General features: G+C 34.9%; 1 protein-coding gene across 3 annotated transcripts in view; it reads right to left on the bottom strand.

Annotated features, from left to right (window-relative positions):
* The window catches only part of SMCHD1 (structural maintenance of chromosomes flexible hinge domain containing 1), a 108,123-nt gene that overhangs the window by 72,502 nt on the left and 18,683 nt on the right, over positions 1–16,938 (bottom strand). For all 3 annotated transcript variants that reach the window (XM_081561891.1, XM_081561893.1, XM_081561892.1), the window contains exons 6-15: positions 12,967–13,081; positions 12,725–12,844; positions 10,931–11,097; positions 8,755–8,845; positions 7,615–7,825; positions 5,489–5,609; positions 5,227–5,410; positions 3,088–3,282; positions 1,344–1,457; positions 447–553 (exon numbers count right to left, since the gene is read on the bottom strand). In XM_081561891.1, coding sequence (XP_081418017.1) covers positions 447–553; positions 1,344–1,457; positions 3,088–3,282; positions 5,227–5,410; positions 5,489–5,609; positions 7,615–7,825; positions 8,755–8,845; positions 10,931–11,097; positions 12,725–12,844; positions 12,967–13,081 — 1,425 coding nt within the window. The remainder of the gene's footprint in view (positions 1–446; positions 554–1,343; positions 1,458–3,087; positions 3,283–5,226; positions 5,411–5,488; positions 5,610–7,614; positions 7,826–8,754; positions 8,846–10,930; positions 11,098–12,724; positions 12,845–12,966; positions 13,082–16,938) is intronic.

Genomic DNA, 16,938 nt, shown 5'->3' with positions numbered 1-16,938 from the left:
AGCTACCTTTGGGAGATAGGATAACTCTACAAACAGAAGAATTACCAGTGAGTTCAGTAAGAATCAAAATAACTGCACCATTAGCTACACAAAAGCCACAGTTTTGTTTTTCAACATTTTACTTCTTTTGCTCTTATCTTTACCTCTCACCATTTTCTTCTAGTTACAGGACAAAGTCGTTGCTTTTTAACAAACTTAATCATAGTGCTGATAACAGTTTCACTGTAAGTGTAAGCTTATTTTTCTATAAAACAAATACAGGATTCTGTTTTGATAGCTAGAGCTCTCATTTTTTTCTTTAACAGCAAGAAGTTTGTCACAGTACAAACATCTAAGACTACACGTGCCTAAATACAAAAGCATAATGTCACACTCAATAATCACTAAAAGGACAATTCCTCTTCAATTTTCTCATTTTTTACCATGCATCTTGAAACATAAATTACCTTGCCATTTCATCTTCTACATATTTTTTCACAGCTTTCTCAGCAACTGTCCTATCCAGCTTTGCAATTGGCACAGTTTTTATTTCATCATATAGTGCCTGAGGTTCCTGAATAAGTAAAATTTATACCAACATTTCAAAAGGCGATTTAAATTTAGTTGCAACAAGAATATTGATTTCTTTCAAAAAAATATTTTTACCCTAATTAAGTAGATAAATCATAATAACTATTATTATATTACACCACAGTGTTTATTTCCATTTTTCAGATAAACACCCTAGGCCTAATTAAATACCATTCAAATCTTAACAAGAGCATAGTATAAGGAAGGATAAAGGGCCTCCCTGGTGGCTCAGATGGTAAAGAATTTGCCTGCAGTGCAGGAGCCCAGGGTTCAATCCTTGCATTGGGAAGATCCCCTAGAGAAGGGAATGGCTGCCCACTCCAGCCTTCTTCCCTGGAGAATTCCACGAACAGAGGAGCTTGGTGGGCTACAAGCCCATGGGGTCACAATGAGTCAGACACAACTGAGAAACTAACACTTCTTCATAAGGATAAAGCCCACTCTAGTTTTGTTTTTCATTCTTGAGATAGAAGTCTGGCTCCAATATTTATGTTTATGGGCCTTGAATGAAATGTGCATTTTAAAATTACTGTGAAATTGGCAATAATATTGTAACATTTGTTAAACACTGGGCACAAAGATGTTAAGTTCTACAAACTAAAAACATCAAATATGGAACATAAAAATTCATGCTACCACTCCTGTAACCAATGGAAAAACCAAATACAAGTCAAAATAGAATACTGTATCCATAATATTTTAAGAATTAAGCAAAATAAAGTAGTAATACCAAGAGACTTTGAAGAATATTTTGGGTTATTTGGGGATCTTACCATTGCAATTTGAACCTCTCCTCCTGTAGCATATACTTCTCCATCGTGATCACCATAGAGAAAAAATTTCACAATGCTTCCATAAAAGAGAGGAAGTGTCTTGATTGTCTTGACCTAACATTCAGTTTTAAAACGGGGATTTAATATATTAATATTTACTTAGAAAAATAGGTTTAACAATTACTTAACAGAATTATTTTATACAAGGGGAAAAACCCAGCATCTATTATTAGAAAAATTTAATGAAAAAAAGCATTCTATAAAGTTATATTTGTGAAGCTCTCCACTTATTTGTAACATCTTTGAAAAGACAGTGGCTTCTTCATACAAAAATGTCATAGTTATGTATGTGTTTAAAAGGTCCATAATGCCTTCAAATGAATGCAAGCTGTCTCACATCCCCATAAAATGTTGCTTGCAGGCTGTGAACAGTGACTTACAAAGTTATTGTTTGTTTCCAATAAATTAGCTCAAAACTTGTCTGTATTTTTTTTCCCCTTTACCTGGCCTGAAAACACCAGGGATAATTTCCACTAGTCCAATTCAAAACTTCTCAACTACAAGGACAGCAAGAGTTTACATCCAATCTATCCTCCAGCCTCATTTAACTTCTGAACTATTTCTCTTCACATGTAACAGTTTGCAGCAACTCAGTTCTGCTGCTTTTCCTGATCATTCCCTCCTTGTAACTTGCCACTTGACTTCACAGATACCTTATTCTCCTGGTTTCCTTCTCTCTCACCATCTTATCCCTTTCTTTCTCCTCTGTCAGCTCCTCCTTTTCATTTTCTAGCTTCTAACTGTTGGAAAAGCAGGCTCAAGCCACACTCACTACTTCACAATGACCACATCTGATTCCAAAGCTTTTGCTATATGATGAGAGTGTCACATTTGTGGGTTTATTACTACCTTCATAATAAACCCACTTCATAATAAACCCACTCTGGGCTTCCCGGGGAGCTCAAAGGGTAAAGAATCTGCCTGCAATGCAGGAGACCTGTGCTTAATCCCTGGGTCAGGAAGACCCCCTGGAGAAGGGCATGGCAACCAATTCCAACATCCTTGCCTGGAGAATTCCATGGACAGAGGAGCCTGGTGGGCTCCAGCCCATGGGGTTGCAGAGAGTCAGACCACAACTGAGCAATGTAAAGTTAAATTAGTTACCTTCATAATTACCTCTGTAAACTTGAGCCACTACCCCTTTTAAGTCCCACACAAAAGTCACCTCATGCACAAAGAATTGCGTGATTTACTCTCTTATTCCAGGCCCATCCAAAGTCAGAAAATTCTCTCCTTCTAAACTATGAGAGCACTATTCATTCTCTCTCTTCAATGATTATTCTTAGGTCATCTCTATTTTCAGGCAGGACACCCCTAGATCTCTATATTCGCCATAACGCCATCAACAGCACAGTAACTTACAAGCTGCAGACACTCAAAAATTTGATGAAAAACCATTTCTTCATATCACATTAAAAAAACAAACCAGATTTTCTATTTGAGTAAAGTGAAGTACAAGAAACAATAAAAATTTTGTTAACTGAGCCTTTGGTAAAAATCATTTTTTTTTCCCTTAATGTCCTGTCAAATTACATAGTTATAACCAATTTGGCTTTTCCTTTCTTTTCTGGCTCCTAAGGAGACAAGACTACATACATTATTTTTGGTTGTTGACAAATTCTAGTAACTCTAATTTAGTTTCAAATTCTACTAAAAATTAAACCTAAAAATAAGTTAAACTTACCAGCTGTCCTGCTTTGTATATTTTTCCATCCCATTCTATTGCTGAGTAAGTGGCCCAGGGGCCCTGCTTTTTAGAAGGAAGATCAGGACGTGTAATTACTCCTTTAAAAAGGGTAAATTTTATTTGTTTGTCGTACTTTTCATGGCAGTCCTTCAGCCATAAAGCAAATTCTCTGTCAATTTTCATTCGCTGCTCCTGTAAAATTTTAAAATGTTCCACAAAACTTAGCTACTCATAAACAAATACAACCATAGACACTTCTTGTTCATTTCATGTTTCCTTCCAAATACCCACCCATCCCAGAAAACCAAATAAAAAACTAAAATATTTTAATGGATCTTTCTCCCATACAAATTTAGATTTCTATCAACATACTACTAAAGAAAGAAAATCTTTGCCATCATCCTTGGTCCATAGGGTCACAAAGAGTTGGACACGACTGAAGCGACTGAGCACACGCTTGGATCTAAGGTTTCAATGGTCAGTATCAACATAGATTTCCTTCCCTATTTTAAACCCTAGGATACACCTCCCCACCCCTCAAAAAAAAGATAAACACTGCCTGCCTTGGAAAAGGAGAACTAACTGATTAGGGGAAAAGGGTAAGTGCAAGCCTTCTTAATGTGAAACACACACACTCCAACAGGGAAATAAAAAGCTTTATACATATTAAGCACAGATTTAAACACATACTTAAACATAGATATGGTATGTCTACGGTATTAAAATGTCTTGGGGGGGTTTTGGGGGAGAAAAGGTAAAAAAGGCTCTTTTATAAGGTGACAGTGAAAAAAAGGTTGAGAAACATAGCTATGGCAAAACACATTTTTAAAAAATTATGCTTTATACATTTATTCAAAAATAGATCATAAAATAAAAATTGCTTTCTTGTAATACATAAGAAGAAAATGTGTTATTGCTTATCCTTCACTCTACTGAGAGACACTAGAGATTTACACTCCAGTGTAAGCTGCTATATACTGGTTTAATGCTTGTCTTTAGGAGAAGGAGTAGGGGAAGATAATTACATTACATGCTTTCACAGAAGACAAAGCATAAAGTTACAGAAGTTCATTTCCTCTGTATACCTTACTCCACAATACACCATTTCCAAATGAAAATGGGGCAAAATTAAAACTGATTTCAGCTTAAGTTTTTGCAACTTGCAGTCAGATGACCAGTATATTAATCATTAAAAGAAATTAGATTTTTAAAAGTTATTCAAATAAGAAATATATGTACATGGTAAACACCAAAAAATGGCATATATTTTTCAAGGAAACTTTTCCCCTAATCTGTTCCCAGGTACCAACTCCTTCCTGAATCAGTAAATTAGTGTTGTCACTTTGACAACTTGACAACAGTATTAAAATTATTAACTAGGAATGAGACTGTCTGCCTACCAAATTTTTATGCTGTGTTTCAGTCTCAGCCCTCATCTGTATTAGATAAAATTACATCAGATTCAGAATCCTTTTTATTAAGAGCAAAATGAATGTCAACATCTTACAGGGATACACAAATACTGTGTTATATATTGTGTTTACTGTCCAGCAACTTTAAGTCTAGAATACGTGCACCCATCTGTTGGCAACTTAACATTACTGAAAGAGTAGCATCAAGTAAAAGTTTCTGAGGTGTTTAGGCAAAAGGAAAGTACACTAGCTCCACTCAACTTTTTAAAAAAAAAAATCATTCTTTTTCTATTGATTAAAGCAGATTTTAATAGTGATCAACCTCAAATCACCTTTTAGCCCAAAGTATTTCACAGTTCTACCTAAACTTTACCCCCAAAGTTAGATTAAAATTGTATATTTAGGTTACTAATATACAAACAAAGTCTCTCTATTAGATAAAATTTTTATGTGCTCTTAGCAAACAGACATGCTTCTGGAGATTCTATTCACCACGTCAAGGTATTGATGAAGATCTGATAAGTTTTATCCCAGTAAGAGCTAATCAGTTTGAAATTTTTGAGTGAACACATAAATGCTCATGAACTAAAATTTATATTCTCTTGAGTAAATAAAATGAAAAGTATGCAAACTGTCAGTACAAATCTACACTACAAGTGACTTTTGTTGAACTTAAAACAGAACACTTCTGCAAATATTCAAAACTTGATATTTAAAATCATACCTGTCCATTTAAAATCCTTGTAAAAAGGGTGTTCTTGTCTTTCAGTTTTAGCTCAAGATCCATAAAGGTCAGTTTATTTGTGCTGACCTGGAATTTGTCATTAGTGAATAATGCACCAGATATCCTATTGTAGCACTCAAACGGCGCAAGCCCTCTCTTCTTAGGAGGAGTACACCAGTCAAAGCTTGAATAGAACAAAATACTGGTTAGTAAAAAGATAAGATCATAAAACAATGTAATCTCAGCAAAAATCAGAACTTACTCTTCAACAGATGTATATGGTATTAGCCGTCCATTCCAAAAACATTCAAAAATAGGCCTTTTCCCTCTTGCTGCTTTCTCAATTATGAAACAATCATCATCATCATCTTCATCTTTTAATTCTAGGACAAAGGAACAAGTGGAACAAATAATTTTTACCACTGAGAAATCAATTTCCATAAATGAAATGTTAAAGCTTCTACGAAGAAATGGTAACAAAAATTCTTATGCTCTTCAACACTGTGTTCTGTAAAACCTATAAGTACCTTTATTCTGTTTGCCCTCAAAAAGGCAGATTTTCAAAGTGGCTCCACATTACCAACAGTGATTCTCATTAAAAAGCAATAACTACATATTCATGAATCTGTGTTAGGGTTACTATACTAGCTACTGAGCCTGCCATCTGCAAAACCTATTTATAAACACGGGAGCTTGAATCCTGTACCTAAATCATGTCTCACAACTCTGTCGGAACCAGTACATTCACATAAAAATCATCTGGAAAATCTACAATGTCTAGAAACAGCAAGTTTGCTTAGCTTGTCCAAGCTAATTCTAGTTTACAATTCAATACTAATTCAATACTAATTCAAGTTTACATTATGATACAGTTAGAGTTATATCCTGTTATAAAGCACAACTGTCTACCACATTTCTATGTCAGTAATACCATTTCATATATTCAGATAAATTAGATTCAAGCATTATGATCCTGATATAGTAATACCTCAGTTATTCTGGCATTAAGTCATTCCCCCGACCCCTAATAAACTCTCCAAAAAAAATCTTCACAAGAAGTTCATAAGTAAAATTCCTTCCAATCAAAACATTTCACTTGCTCTTAGAGAACCCCTCTGATCATCATACAATTAATTGGCTATTATTTTAAGACATAATTTTTAAGAACTTTATCTTTTGTCTCTAAGCATACCAAAATCACAAATGACAAATGAAAAACAGGCCAGAGACTGCATGGGAGGCAGAGTCAGTAATAATATGTATGAGCACTTATTAAACAGAGTCGGGTACTATTCTAAGGACTAGAAGCAGTTTCTTATTCAACCCCTACAACATGTCTATGAGGCAAGAATTATTATTATTATAAGAATTATTATTCCCCATTTCCAGATACTAAAGCAGTAGTTTGTCAAACTTTACACAATAGAAAGTGGCAAAGACAGGATTCAAATCAGGAAATCTGGTTCCAAAATTCACAATACTAAGGATATACTAAGGAACTAATCTGAATGAGAAAATGTAACACTGCTAATCTATGAAAATTGAATGTGATCCCAATAATCCCATTAAGACATTTTTGTTCAAAGTACAGTACAAAGTGATTCCAATGTTTATCTAGAAGAGCAAAAGATTAGGAATTATGTATTTTCTCAAAAAAGAACAATAGTGTCTTGTCCTACTGATATCAATATACACTATAAAAGACAAGAGATTCACTATAAAGGACATATTATTCATGTATAAAAACACAAAACATATCAATGCCTTATAGCAAACGATCTAGGTTCTATGTACTTATGGGAACTTCATATTATTATGAAAGTGATATTTATATATAACATTCAGGAAACTGGAAACCCACATGGAAAATGTTAAGTTAATCCTCAAACAAAAAAGATTACAGGTATATTAAAGACATAAACATAAAATGATAAAAGCTACAGAATCTGTAAAAAAAAAATTATAAAAAAATGAGATGTATGAAGCCTTTCTGCAGCAAGGCCTATCAGAAAGCATAAAGAAAAAAACCAATGTGACTACATAAAGTTTAAAACTACTTTATAAATATCTACAAAGATAACAGGAAGACAACATGGGGAATATATAAAGGATTACTATGCAGTACATAGCTAAAAGTTCAATTCAGTAAGAGAAGTACCATATAAGAACATATAACGTTTCTTAGCGCCATTGCTTTATCTGGATGTGAATATACACAAAAATTAATAATTATAAAAACTACAACTACCTTAACAACTTAAGACCTGCATGAGGAAAAAACATTTTAAAATTTATCTAACCTTAAGCCTAACTAATAATTAAGAAAATAAATCACTATCCTAAATCACAGCTTTGTATTTTTGTGGCTAAGGTAACAGATTAACATACTTGATGGAAAGCATGGGTCATCAGGGTAGGTTTCTCTATCATATAAGAAAGGATGATATCGGATAATCCCTTCCACTACACCATCTCCTTCAACATGAGCCTTGAACTCAAAACTATCGGCTGCTGTATTTATATATAATGTCTGCATGTCATCTTGTATTTCCCTCAGGTTGATAATCTTAGGTGTCTTCCCCTTTTCAAACATAGAAATCTAAAATAAAAATAAAAAAAAATAATTAAATTCAACAGCAACTGCACTTTTGTTCTCATCTATGATCCAACAACAAAAAGGCAAAAATTATTTTTATTTGTATAAATAATCATCTAGCTTAACGAAATACATATATATTTCAAGGTCTCAGTTAAATAGGTCTCAGGAGCGTCTTAATTAAGAAATATATTACTAAAAAACTAAAAGTAAGCAAAGAAAGAGCTGAAGGGTATATAAGTCATGAGTTTATTTCATTCAAGCTTTCCTGCTAGAGGTGTGTCTGTCTGTACACTCAGTTATGTCCGACTTTTTGCGACCCCATGGACTGTAGACCACCAGGCTCCTGTGCCCATGGAATTTCCCAGGCAAGAATACTGGAGTGGGTTGCCATTTCCTACTCCAGGGGATCTTCCCGAACCAGGGACAGAACTCGTGTCTCTTGTGTCTCCCACACTGGCAGGTGGATTCTTTACCACTGGCATCACCTGGGAAGCCCTAGAGGTAGGAAGTACGATAAAGACATACACGAAATTCCACCTGACATGTGAGCAAGGATACTGAGAACTCAATGTTCAAATGTTCTGTTCTTCTAAATATTACTTATTTTTTTATTAAGAGACTTCTATGAACAAAAGGGAAACTATTTATGTTTTTTCTTCCCTGCTTTTGAGACATGACATTCAGTAATGGCTCATATCTCTACAGAAGACAGAAAATAGAAACCAGATACCAAGGTAAATAAGATATCCAGAAAAGTACACCTTAGGAATAATCTCTTTACTTAGACATCAAACTAGAGAAGTAGTTTGGTAAAAGACAGGCACAGAGACGTTGCCTATTTACTGATTGACTTTTCTTATCCAGATTACCTTGGAGCTAGAACATAGGCCTAACACCTCACAACACTTTAAGAAAGAATTTTATCTTACTTCAATATCAATGTTGTTGAAAGGTCCAACTTCCTTTGATGTATGTTTTTCATTCCCTTTTGGACCATGGATGTAGTAATGATAAATATGCCTAAAATATAAAAGAATAACTTTATACTTTTAATTCACATAAAACCACAATCCATCCAATCTTCCACCAAAAAAACTTTATTACTACCATTTGGCAGTACCTACTAGGTGCCACACACATTTTTAAACATAGTAAACCATTTAATGGTAAAAACATCATGAGATTCAGGTATTATTTCCCCTCATTATAAGTTAGGAATGCAAGAAAATTATATAATTTACTTAAGGTCACAGAATTAGAGTGTAAGGAGATTCAAGCCAAGTCTTTTCAACTTCAAATCCCACATACTTAGAGTGTATTTTACCAAAAAAAACCCACTAAAACTACAAGGTAAGAGGCTATAAATCTACTTGTCAGGGATTTTCTAGAAAAGGCTCAAATATCAGGGAGTATACACAATTGGGTATCTTTAACGTATGTCCCCAACATGAGAGAATCATTCTCTCTCATCTCTCTTCTCCTGTAGAAATGAAACAATTTTATGCCAATACTCCTAAAATTAATAAATTCAACATCATCCCATCAAAAACCACCACTTCAAACATTTTTGCTATTTTATTTTGGAAAATGTTTAAAAAGATTATACTCTGGGGAAATTATTCACATCCCTCCATATCACATAGCCCATCTGCAATCATTCCTCAAGCAGTAGTATTAAATATTCCTTCATACGAATTTTATCTTTTTAAAATTACACTAATTGTCCTAGTTTAAAATAAAAAGAAATCACTGAAAATCTTGAGATCTTCCTTCAGACATCTGAAAAGTGTTAACATCGTAAGTTTACAAGCATACTAAGAAAGTGTGCTATAAACAGCTTACCAAGTGTATGTTTCAACGAAGAGTTAAAGTTACATGTCATTCTTTTTAAGAACAAGAGTTATGTTATAATTATGTTATTATGTACACTGAGTTCTTTCAGTTAAGAGAAATAATAAAACAGCTAATAAACAGTCCAAAGTCCTATTTAAAACTCTTGTGTTACAGGACCAATAAACATCAATATTCAAGAAAAAAGGCATTCCTAAAATCAAATTTATTTCTTCATAAAAATTTTTAACTGTTAACATATATTTATGTAGAAAACAGAATCTTAACAGCTTGTGAATAAGTAGAAAAAATATGAAAAGATACCTTATTTAAAAACATGAATTTTGTACAGCATACCCACTTTTGTGAGACTAATTCAGGCTAATACAAATTATGGGAACAATCCAGTCTATACCATATAACTACAGAGGAAAAAAACTTAACAACCTTAAATATATATACTTCTGATTTGATCTAATAGAATATGTACTCCCTAAAAGTTTTCCTAAAATAGATACACAAAGATTTATTTTTAGATTACTCATTTCATATAGCACATATGCATGTTTTTATTTTAACAGACTCAATATATTCATTGAGTAACTTTTACTGAGCAGCTACAATACAACAAGAAACACTGTGGATATAACACTGCATAAAAAACAATAAACATACCAAGGTGGGAGGCAGACCAAAAAAAATAAGTAAAATACATGGATTATAATCCATGCTGAATAGCAAAAGCACAAAAGGGGGATCTGGAATTGATTAGCTGAATTGGATAAACTCTTAAGTTTATTTTAAATGTTATCACAGTTGTCAAAAAGCATGGGCCTCTTATTTGTAATGACCAATGTATTACATATATGCTAAGTTGCTTCAGTCCTGTCTGACTCTTTGTGACCCTATGGACTATAGCCTACCAGGCTCCTCTGTCCATGGGCTTATCCAGGCAAGATACTGGAGTGGGTTGCCATTCCCTTCTCCAGGGGATCTTCTTGACCCAGGGATCAAACCTGCATCTCCTGTGGCTCCTGCATCGCAGTCAGGCAGATTCTTAACCGCTGAGCCCCTGGGGAAGCCAAGTGACCAGTAAATATTTACAGAATAGAGAACCATTTTAACAGCTAACATCAGAGTAATGGTTCCTATGCTGAGGGAAGAAATGGGATATGATCAAAGCAGACAGCCAAGAGGTTTCAATGTATCTGTAATATTTTCTATCTTAAAAAAAGATAAGTAGAAACATGTCCTGGATCAAATGTAAATACTTACGCTAACTGTCTGGTCCAAAGATGGAAATAATTTTTCAAGTACTGTATGTGTTCTGGTTGTACCCCTGTGATAACCACAGCAGTAAAGCCATCTTTTTCCTTCTCCTCTGCGATAAGATGATGTAGAAATCTTTCATCATCATTTGTAATGTGACTAGAATCAGACGGCTACAAGAGTAAACATAAGTACAGCAGATTACATGCACCTCAAATGTAGTTAACAAACAAAGTTTACATTAACCTTTAACATTCACTTGGATAATTTCAAATACAGGCTTCAAAAATCTTTTGGAGGAAAATCACCAAATACAAATCAGCTGAGTGTGACAAAGCTGTGAGGACAGAGAGCCTTTTACAGAGACTGCTAAACTGGCATACAAAAAGGAAAATCCTACACCATAATGTTAAACCAACTGTAGAATCATAAAGAAAAGGGAAAAGAAAAATAAATACTGAATTTAAAAATACCTCCCAAATTGAGAACACTTACCCTAAAGTGGAATGAGTCCTTGCTTGGGGTACCTACCACTTAACTTGGTCAGGACCAATGCACAGCCCGTCCACATTCAAGAAAACTAGGATACAGCCTGAACCCAGCTGAGTTAGCCCAAGGGCACTGGGTTTAAAAGGGAGTAAAACCATCCTGGGCCCCAGTTCACTTTCAGAGAATATTTATAGTTTGTAGTGGGCTGAGGGGAGAGGGGGAGGGAGGGATGTGTTTGAGGATAAGAATTTAAAACTTATCTATTTTTACTATGAGTCTGTATATTAAAAATTGCATGCTTATGTATGCATATATGTACTCTGCAAGTTGCTGTACACATAAAAACTTACAAGGATAAAGATGCACACTGAACAATTAGGAACAGTGACTTTGTAATAACACCATAAGTATTTATAAGTTCAAATTCCTTACAATGGCTATAAAAATTCTAACAATCTATACAAAGAAAAATTTATAATTAAGATAAAATGTTACACAAAGAAAATAATAATGGCAATGTCTTTATAATTATAATAAAATACTTTAAGTAAGCTAAATGCCTAACAGAACAGTTAAATTACAGTAAATTTAGCCCAAGATACTACGAAACTATGAAGTATATTGTGCACCAAAATATTTTATAAGATGAAGACGTACTCAAAATACTAGTAAGTCAGAACTCAAACTATAAATATACAATAAAGTTAGACTAGGAGAAAATTCAACTAAATATATCATAAGGACTTTTATCTGGCATTTCAAACTATTTTTATTTTCTTTATAAAAATTTTTACAATTTGCTTTAGAATCAAAAATTTTTTTTAAGTTTTACTTTTAAAAAAGGTTTTAAAATTTGAAAATTTTAAAACATTTCAAAGTTGAATGAGTAATACAACAAATACCATGTGCTCACCACGATTAAAATCTATTAACATTCCACTTATTAAAATGAGAGTTTGAATGCAAATTTAATCAGTTTTCTATTCTACTTCTATGATTATTATACAACAAATACTTAAAAACTCAAACTCAGAGCAAGGAAACAGTTTATAAATGAACAATTTCCAGGAAGCTGACTTGGCTTTTATGAGAAAAGTTCTTTTCTGAAGACTTCAGCCTGAGAAAGCACACAAATGATCACTTTTGCTATTCACAAAATTAAAAGAAAATAAAAATTTAATTTGAAAATTTCATATTTTCAAGTTTTTGAAATAACATTAGCATCTTATTAGAAATTGAAAAAAAAAAGTTCTTGTCCCATCATCCATCCAAGGTATAAATTTACAATTAATGAGTTAAAATGTACTGTACCTTTCTGTTTCTAATAAATCCGCTATATATTGCCTCTTTATTTTTCTCCTTCTTCTCAAAATCTTCTTTAGAAAGTAAAAGTTCATGAACATCCTGGGAGTCTGCAGGCTTACTTATCATCTGTTAAATATTAAAATGATTACCTTTTAAATTTGCAAAATTTAAAATGAATAATACAATTAGACAGTCAACTTCAAAATATTTTGATCAACTTTCACTTTTAAGAAATCTTTTTTACTTACTCTGGCTGACTGTCCAACAAAGAAAACAGCCTGCTTGCCCCCAACACCAAAATAGGAAATATCACTATTTAAACTGCGAGGTACTGGCAGTGGTCGAACATATCCTGAATGATCACTAAAATAAAACATTACATTAATGCAGTGATATTAAACAAATGACTTAGGTGCTAAAGAAAACTGTTATAGCAGTTTTATTAAGAGTTAATAAAATGATCCCCAAGCCAGATACCACCCCTATTCAAATGTAAAAGAATCAGAGCCAAAAGCCAAAACATCATCTAGTCCAAAGGCTCTCAAAGTTTGTTACCCAGGCCAGCTGCATCAGCAAACCTGGAAACACTAAGAAATGCAAATTCCTGGGCTCATCCCCTTAAATCTGAAAATTTCAAATATCTGTGTAACTCTACAGTCTTCCCTTCAAAATCCTTTACTCATTCAAAACTCATTAAAATACTGTCTCACAACTAGTGGGAATTACAACAAAGAGATTCTCATTTCCATGTGCTTCTGCTCTGTCATGTCTGATTCTTTGCGACCCCGTGAACTATAGCCCACCAGGCTCCTCTGTCCATGGAATTCTCCAGGCAAGAATACTGGAGTGGGTTGCCATGCCCTCTTCCAGGGGATCTTCCCAACCCAGGGATCAAACCCAGGTCTCCCGCACTGCAGGATGATTCTTTACTGTCTGAGCCACCAGGGAAGCCCTCTCATTTCCAATGGATCATGACAAATGAAGAGCTGAGACTCCGCCTCTGATTCCAGCGCAACATCACCATGGAGAGCAGGGATCCCTGGTCTCTTGAATACAGGCAACATCTCCAGGGACACAGTTTCCCAATATAAGACAACAACAAAACTGGGGTGAGACTGGAACCACACCACCAAGTGGAAAGGTCAGAGAACAGAGCTGGCACAGCTGGAAAGAAGAACCGATACACAAGAGAAAAAAAAAAGAATGAAAAGTATCAAGTGGGACTAAAAACAACTAAAGGCTAATATCTTACACAAATTTAAATGTAGTTCAAGAAAGAGAGGAGAGAATGAATAATTGCTGCAAATATTGTCAAATCACAAAAAGGCATAGATCCACAGATTCAGACCAAAAGAGCCCAAACAAGAAACATAAAAAGAAATCCACTTCACAGTGAATACTAAAAACAAAACAGAATAACTAGAAAACACACTGAGAAGATAAATGGCTTCACAGGCTTTGACAGCAACAGTATAAGACGGTGGAATATTATCTCCAAAGAGCCAAGAGAAAATGTCAGTATAGAACTGTGAACTAGGGCTAAATAAAGAATTTACAGACAAACACCAAGGGAATTTACCATTAAGAAATTTGCTCTAAAGCAACGTTCCTACAAGCACAATCTGACACACAGGGCAGTCATAACATTATCAGTACACAGGTTAATTTTTTAAATATATGTTAAAAATTTTTAATTCTTTGTTAGAAAAAATGTTGTCTATAATTTGGTGATTTCCAAGTCAGACTTGAAATACTATACGACAGAACTGTAACTCTGGGAACCTCCCTTCTGGTCCAGTGGTTGAGAGCCTACTTGCCAGTGTGGGGGACACAGATTTGATCCGTTGTCGAGGAGGACTCCACATGCCACAGAGCAACTAAGACCGAGGGCCGCAACTACTGAAGCTCACAGGCCCTAGTACCTGCGCTCTACAACAAAAGAAACCAATGCAAGGAGAAGCCCACGCATCACAACTAGAGTGTGGCTCCCACTTGTTGAAACTACAGAAAGCCCATGTGCAGCAACAAAGACCAGCACAGCCACAAAAATAAATATTCAGAAAGACATCTACTTCTGCTTTACTGACTCTACCAAAGCCTTTCACTGTGTGGATCACAACAAACTGTGGACAATTCCTCAAGTGACGGGAATATCATCCACCTTACCTGCCTCCTGAGAAATCTGTATGCAGGTCAGGAAGCAACAATTAGAACCAGACAGGGAACAACAGACTGGTTCCAAATTGGGAAAGGAGTACATCAAGGCTGTATATTGTCACCCCGCTTATTTAACTTATATGCGGAGTACATCATGATAAATGCTGGGCTGGTTGAAGCAAAAGCTGGAATCAAGATTGCTGGGAGAAATATCAATAACCTCAGATATGCAGATGATCCCACCCTTATGGCAGAAAGCAAAGAAGAACTGAAGAGCCTCTTGATGAAAGTGAAAGAGGAGAATGAAAGAGCTGGCTTAAAGTTCAACATTCAGAAAACTAAGATCATGGCATCTGGTCTCATCACTTCATGGCAGATAGATGGGGAAGCAATGGAAACAGTGAGACGCTTTATTTTGGGGGGCTCCAAAATCACGGCAGATGGTGACCGCAGCCATGAAATTAAAAGACACTTGCTCCTTGGAAGAAAAGTTATGACCAACCTAGATAGCGTATTAAAAAGCAGACACATTACTTTGTCAACAAAGGTCCGTCTAGTCAAAGCTATGGATCTTCCAGTAGTCATGTATAGATGTGAGAGTTGGACTATAAAGAAAGCTGAGTGTCAAAGAATTGATGCTTTTGAACTGTGGTGTTGGAGGACCCTTGAGAGTCCCTTGGACTGCAAGGAGATCCAACCAGTCCATCCTAAAGGAAATCAGTCCTGAATATTCATTGGAAGGACTGATGCTGAAGCTGAAACTTCAACTTTGGCCACCTGATGCCAAGAACTGACTCATTGGAAAAGTCCCTGATGCTGGGAAAGATTGAAGGCGGGAGGAGAAGGGGACGACAGAGGATGAGATGATTGGATGGCATCACTGACTCAATGGACATGAGTTTGAGCAAGCTCCAGGAGTTGGTGATGGACAGGGAGGCCTGGCGTGCTGCAGTCCATGGGGTCGCAAAGAGTCAGACACAACTGAGAGACTGAACTAAACCGAAAGGTTAGTGAAATAAAAAGAGATGTGGTAAAGCAACTATCAATGGTAGAAACTTAGTATGAATATGCTGCGTATTGACTACAGAATTTCAACTTTTCTGTATGTTTGAAAATATTTATAAAATGTTGAGGGAAAGTACAGTGTTCAGGAAACACTCAGATCCAGCCGGTAGACTGTTAAGAAATAGCCTGAACTCTATTAAAAAAAAAAAAAAAAAAGACTTCATGAAAGACAAACATGGGGAATTATAGAATAAAGGAGACAAGAAAGACATGACAAAGGGAATCTGAATATGGACATTATATATTAGCTATTTTGAATCACCGAGAAATGAGTGTAATAATGATATTATGGCTATTTATGAGAACATAGCTGTGAAGGAAATACATGGTACAGTATTAAGCAGTAAAATATCATCCAGTTTGCAACTTACAAATGATTTAGAAAGAGAAACTGTGTATTCTGTGTGCATGCATGTACACACCCACACATATATAAACAGATTACAAATGTGGCAAAATGCTAACATAAATCTAGGTGAAGGATACAGGAGTGCTAAAACTGATTTTTTGACTTATTGATGGCTTTTTATTTGAAGTTTTTACAATATATTTATTAATTTGAAAGTTTTCAAAATAAAAGAGAGGAAAGGGTTGTACCAAAGTGAATGAGACTTATAAAGAATATTGTCAAAATAGAACTCTCAACTCATTCCCCCCTACTGTCCTCTTCAAAATGCTCTAACTACATTGGTCTTCCTTTGGTCTCTCAAATGAAACAAAGTGATCACAGTTTCAGGGTCTTTGTCTTTGCTGGTGTCCTTCTACTTGGAATGCTCCTCCCCCAGATTTTCACTTGGGGTGTTTCTTTTCTAATCACTCAAGCCTCAACTGAAATGTAATCTCAAAGAGGTCACTTCTCCTCTAATCACCTCACCTAAAGAAGACAGCCATCAGGTTCTAACATGTTACTTGATATTTTCTTATCAATAACTGAAGTGCTCATCATATATTTTTTGGTTTACTTTAGGCTTTTCCTCTACTACAACATAAACTACAGT

The sequence above is a fragment of the Giraffa tippelskirchi genome, chromosome 14 (genome assembly GCF_054371585.1).
Source record: "Giraffa tippelskirchi isolate mGirTip1 chromosome 14, T2T-mGirTip1v1.2.pri, whole genome shotgun sequence".
NCBI lineage: Eukaryota > Metazoa > Chordata > Mammalia > Artiodactyla > Giraffidae > Giraffa > Giraffa tippelskirchi.
This window is presented reverse-complemented; position numbering and strand designations above follow the sequence as displayed.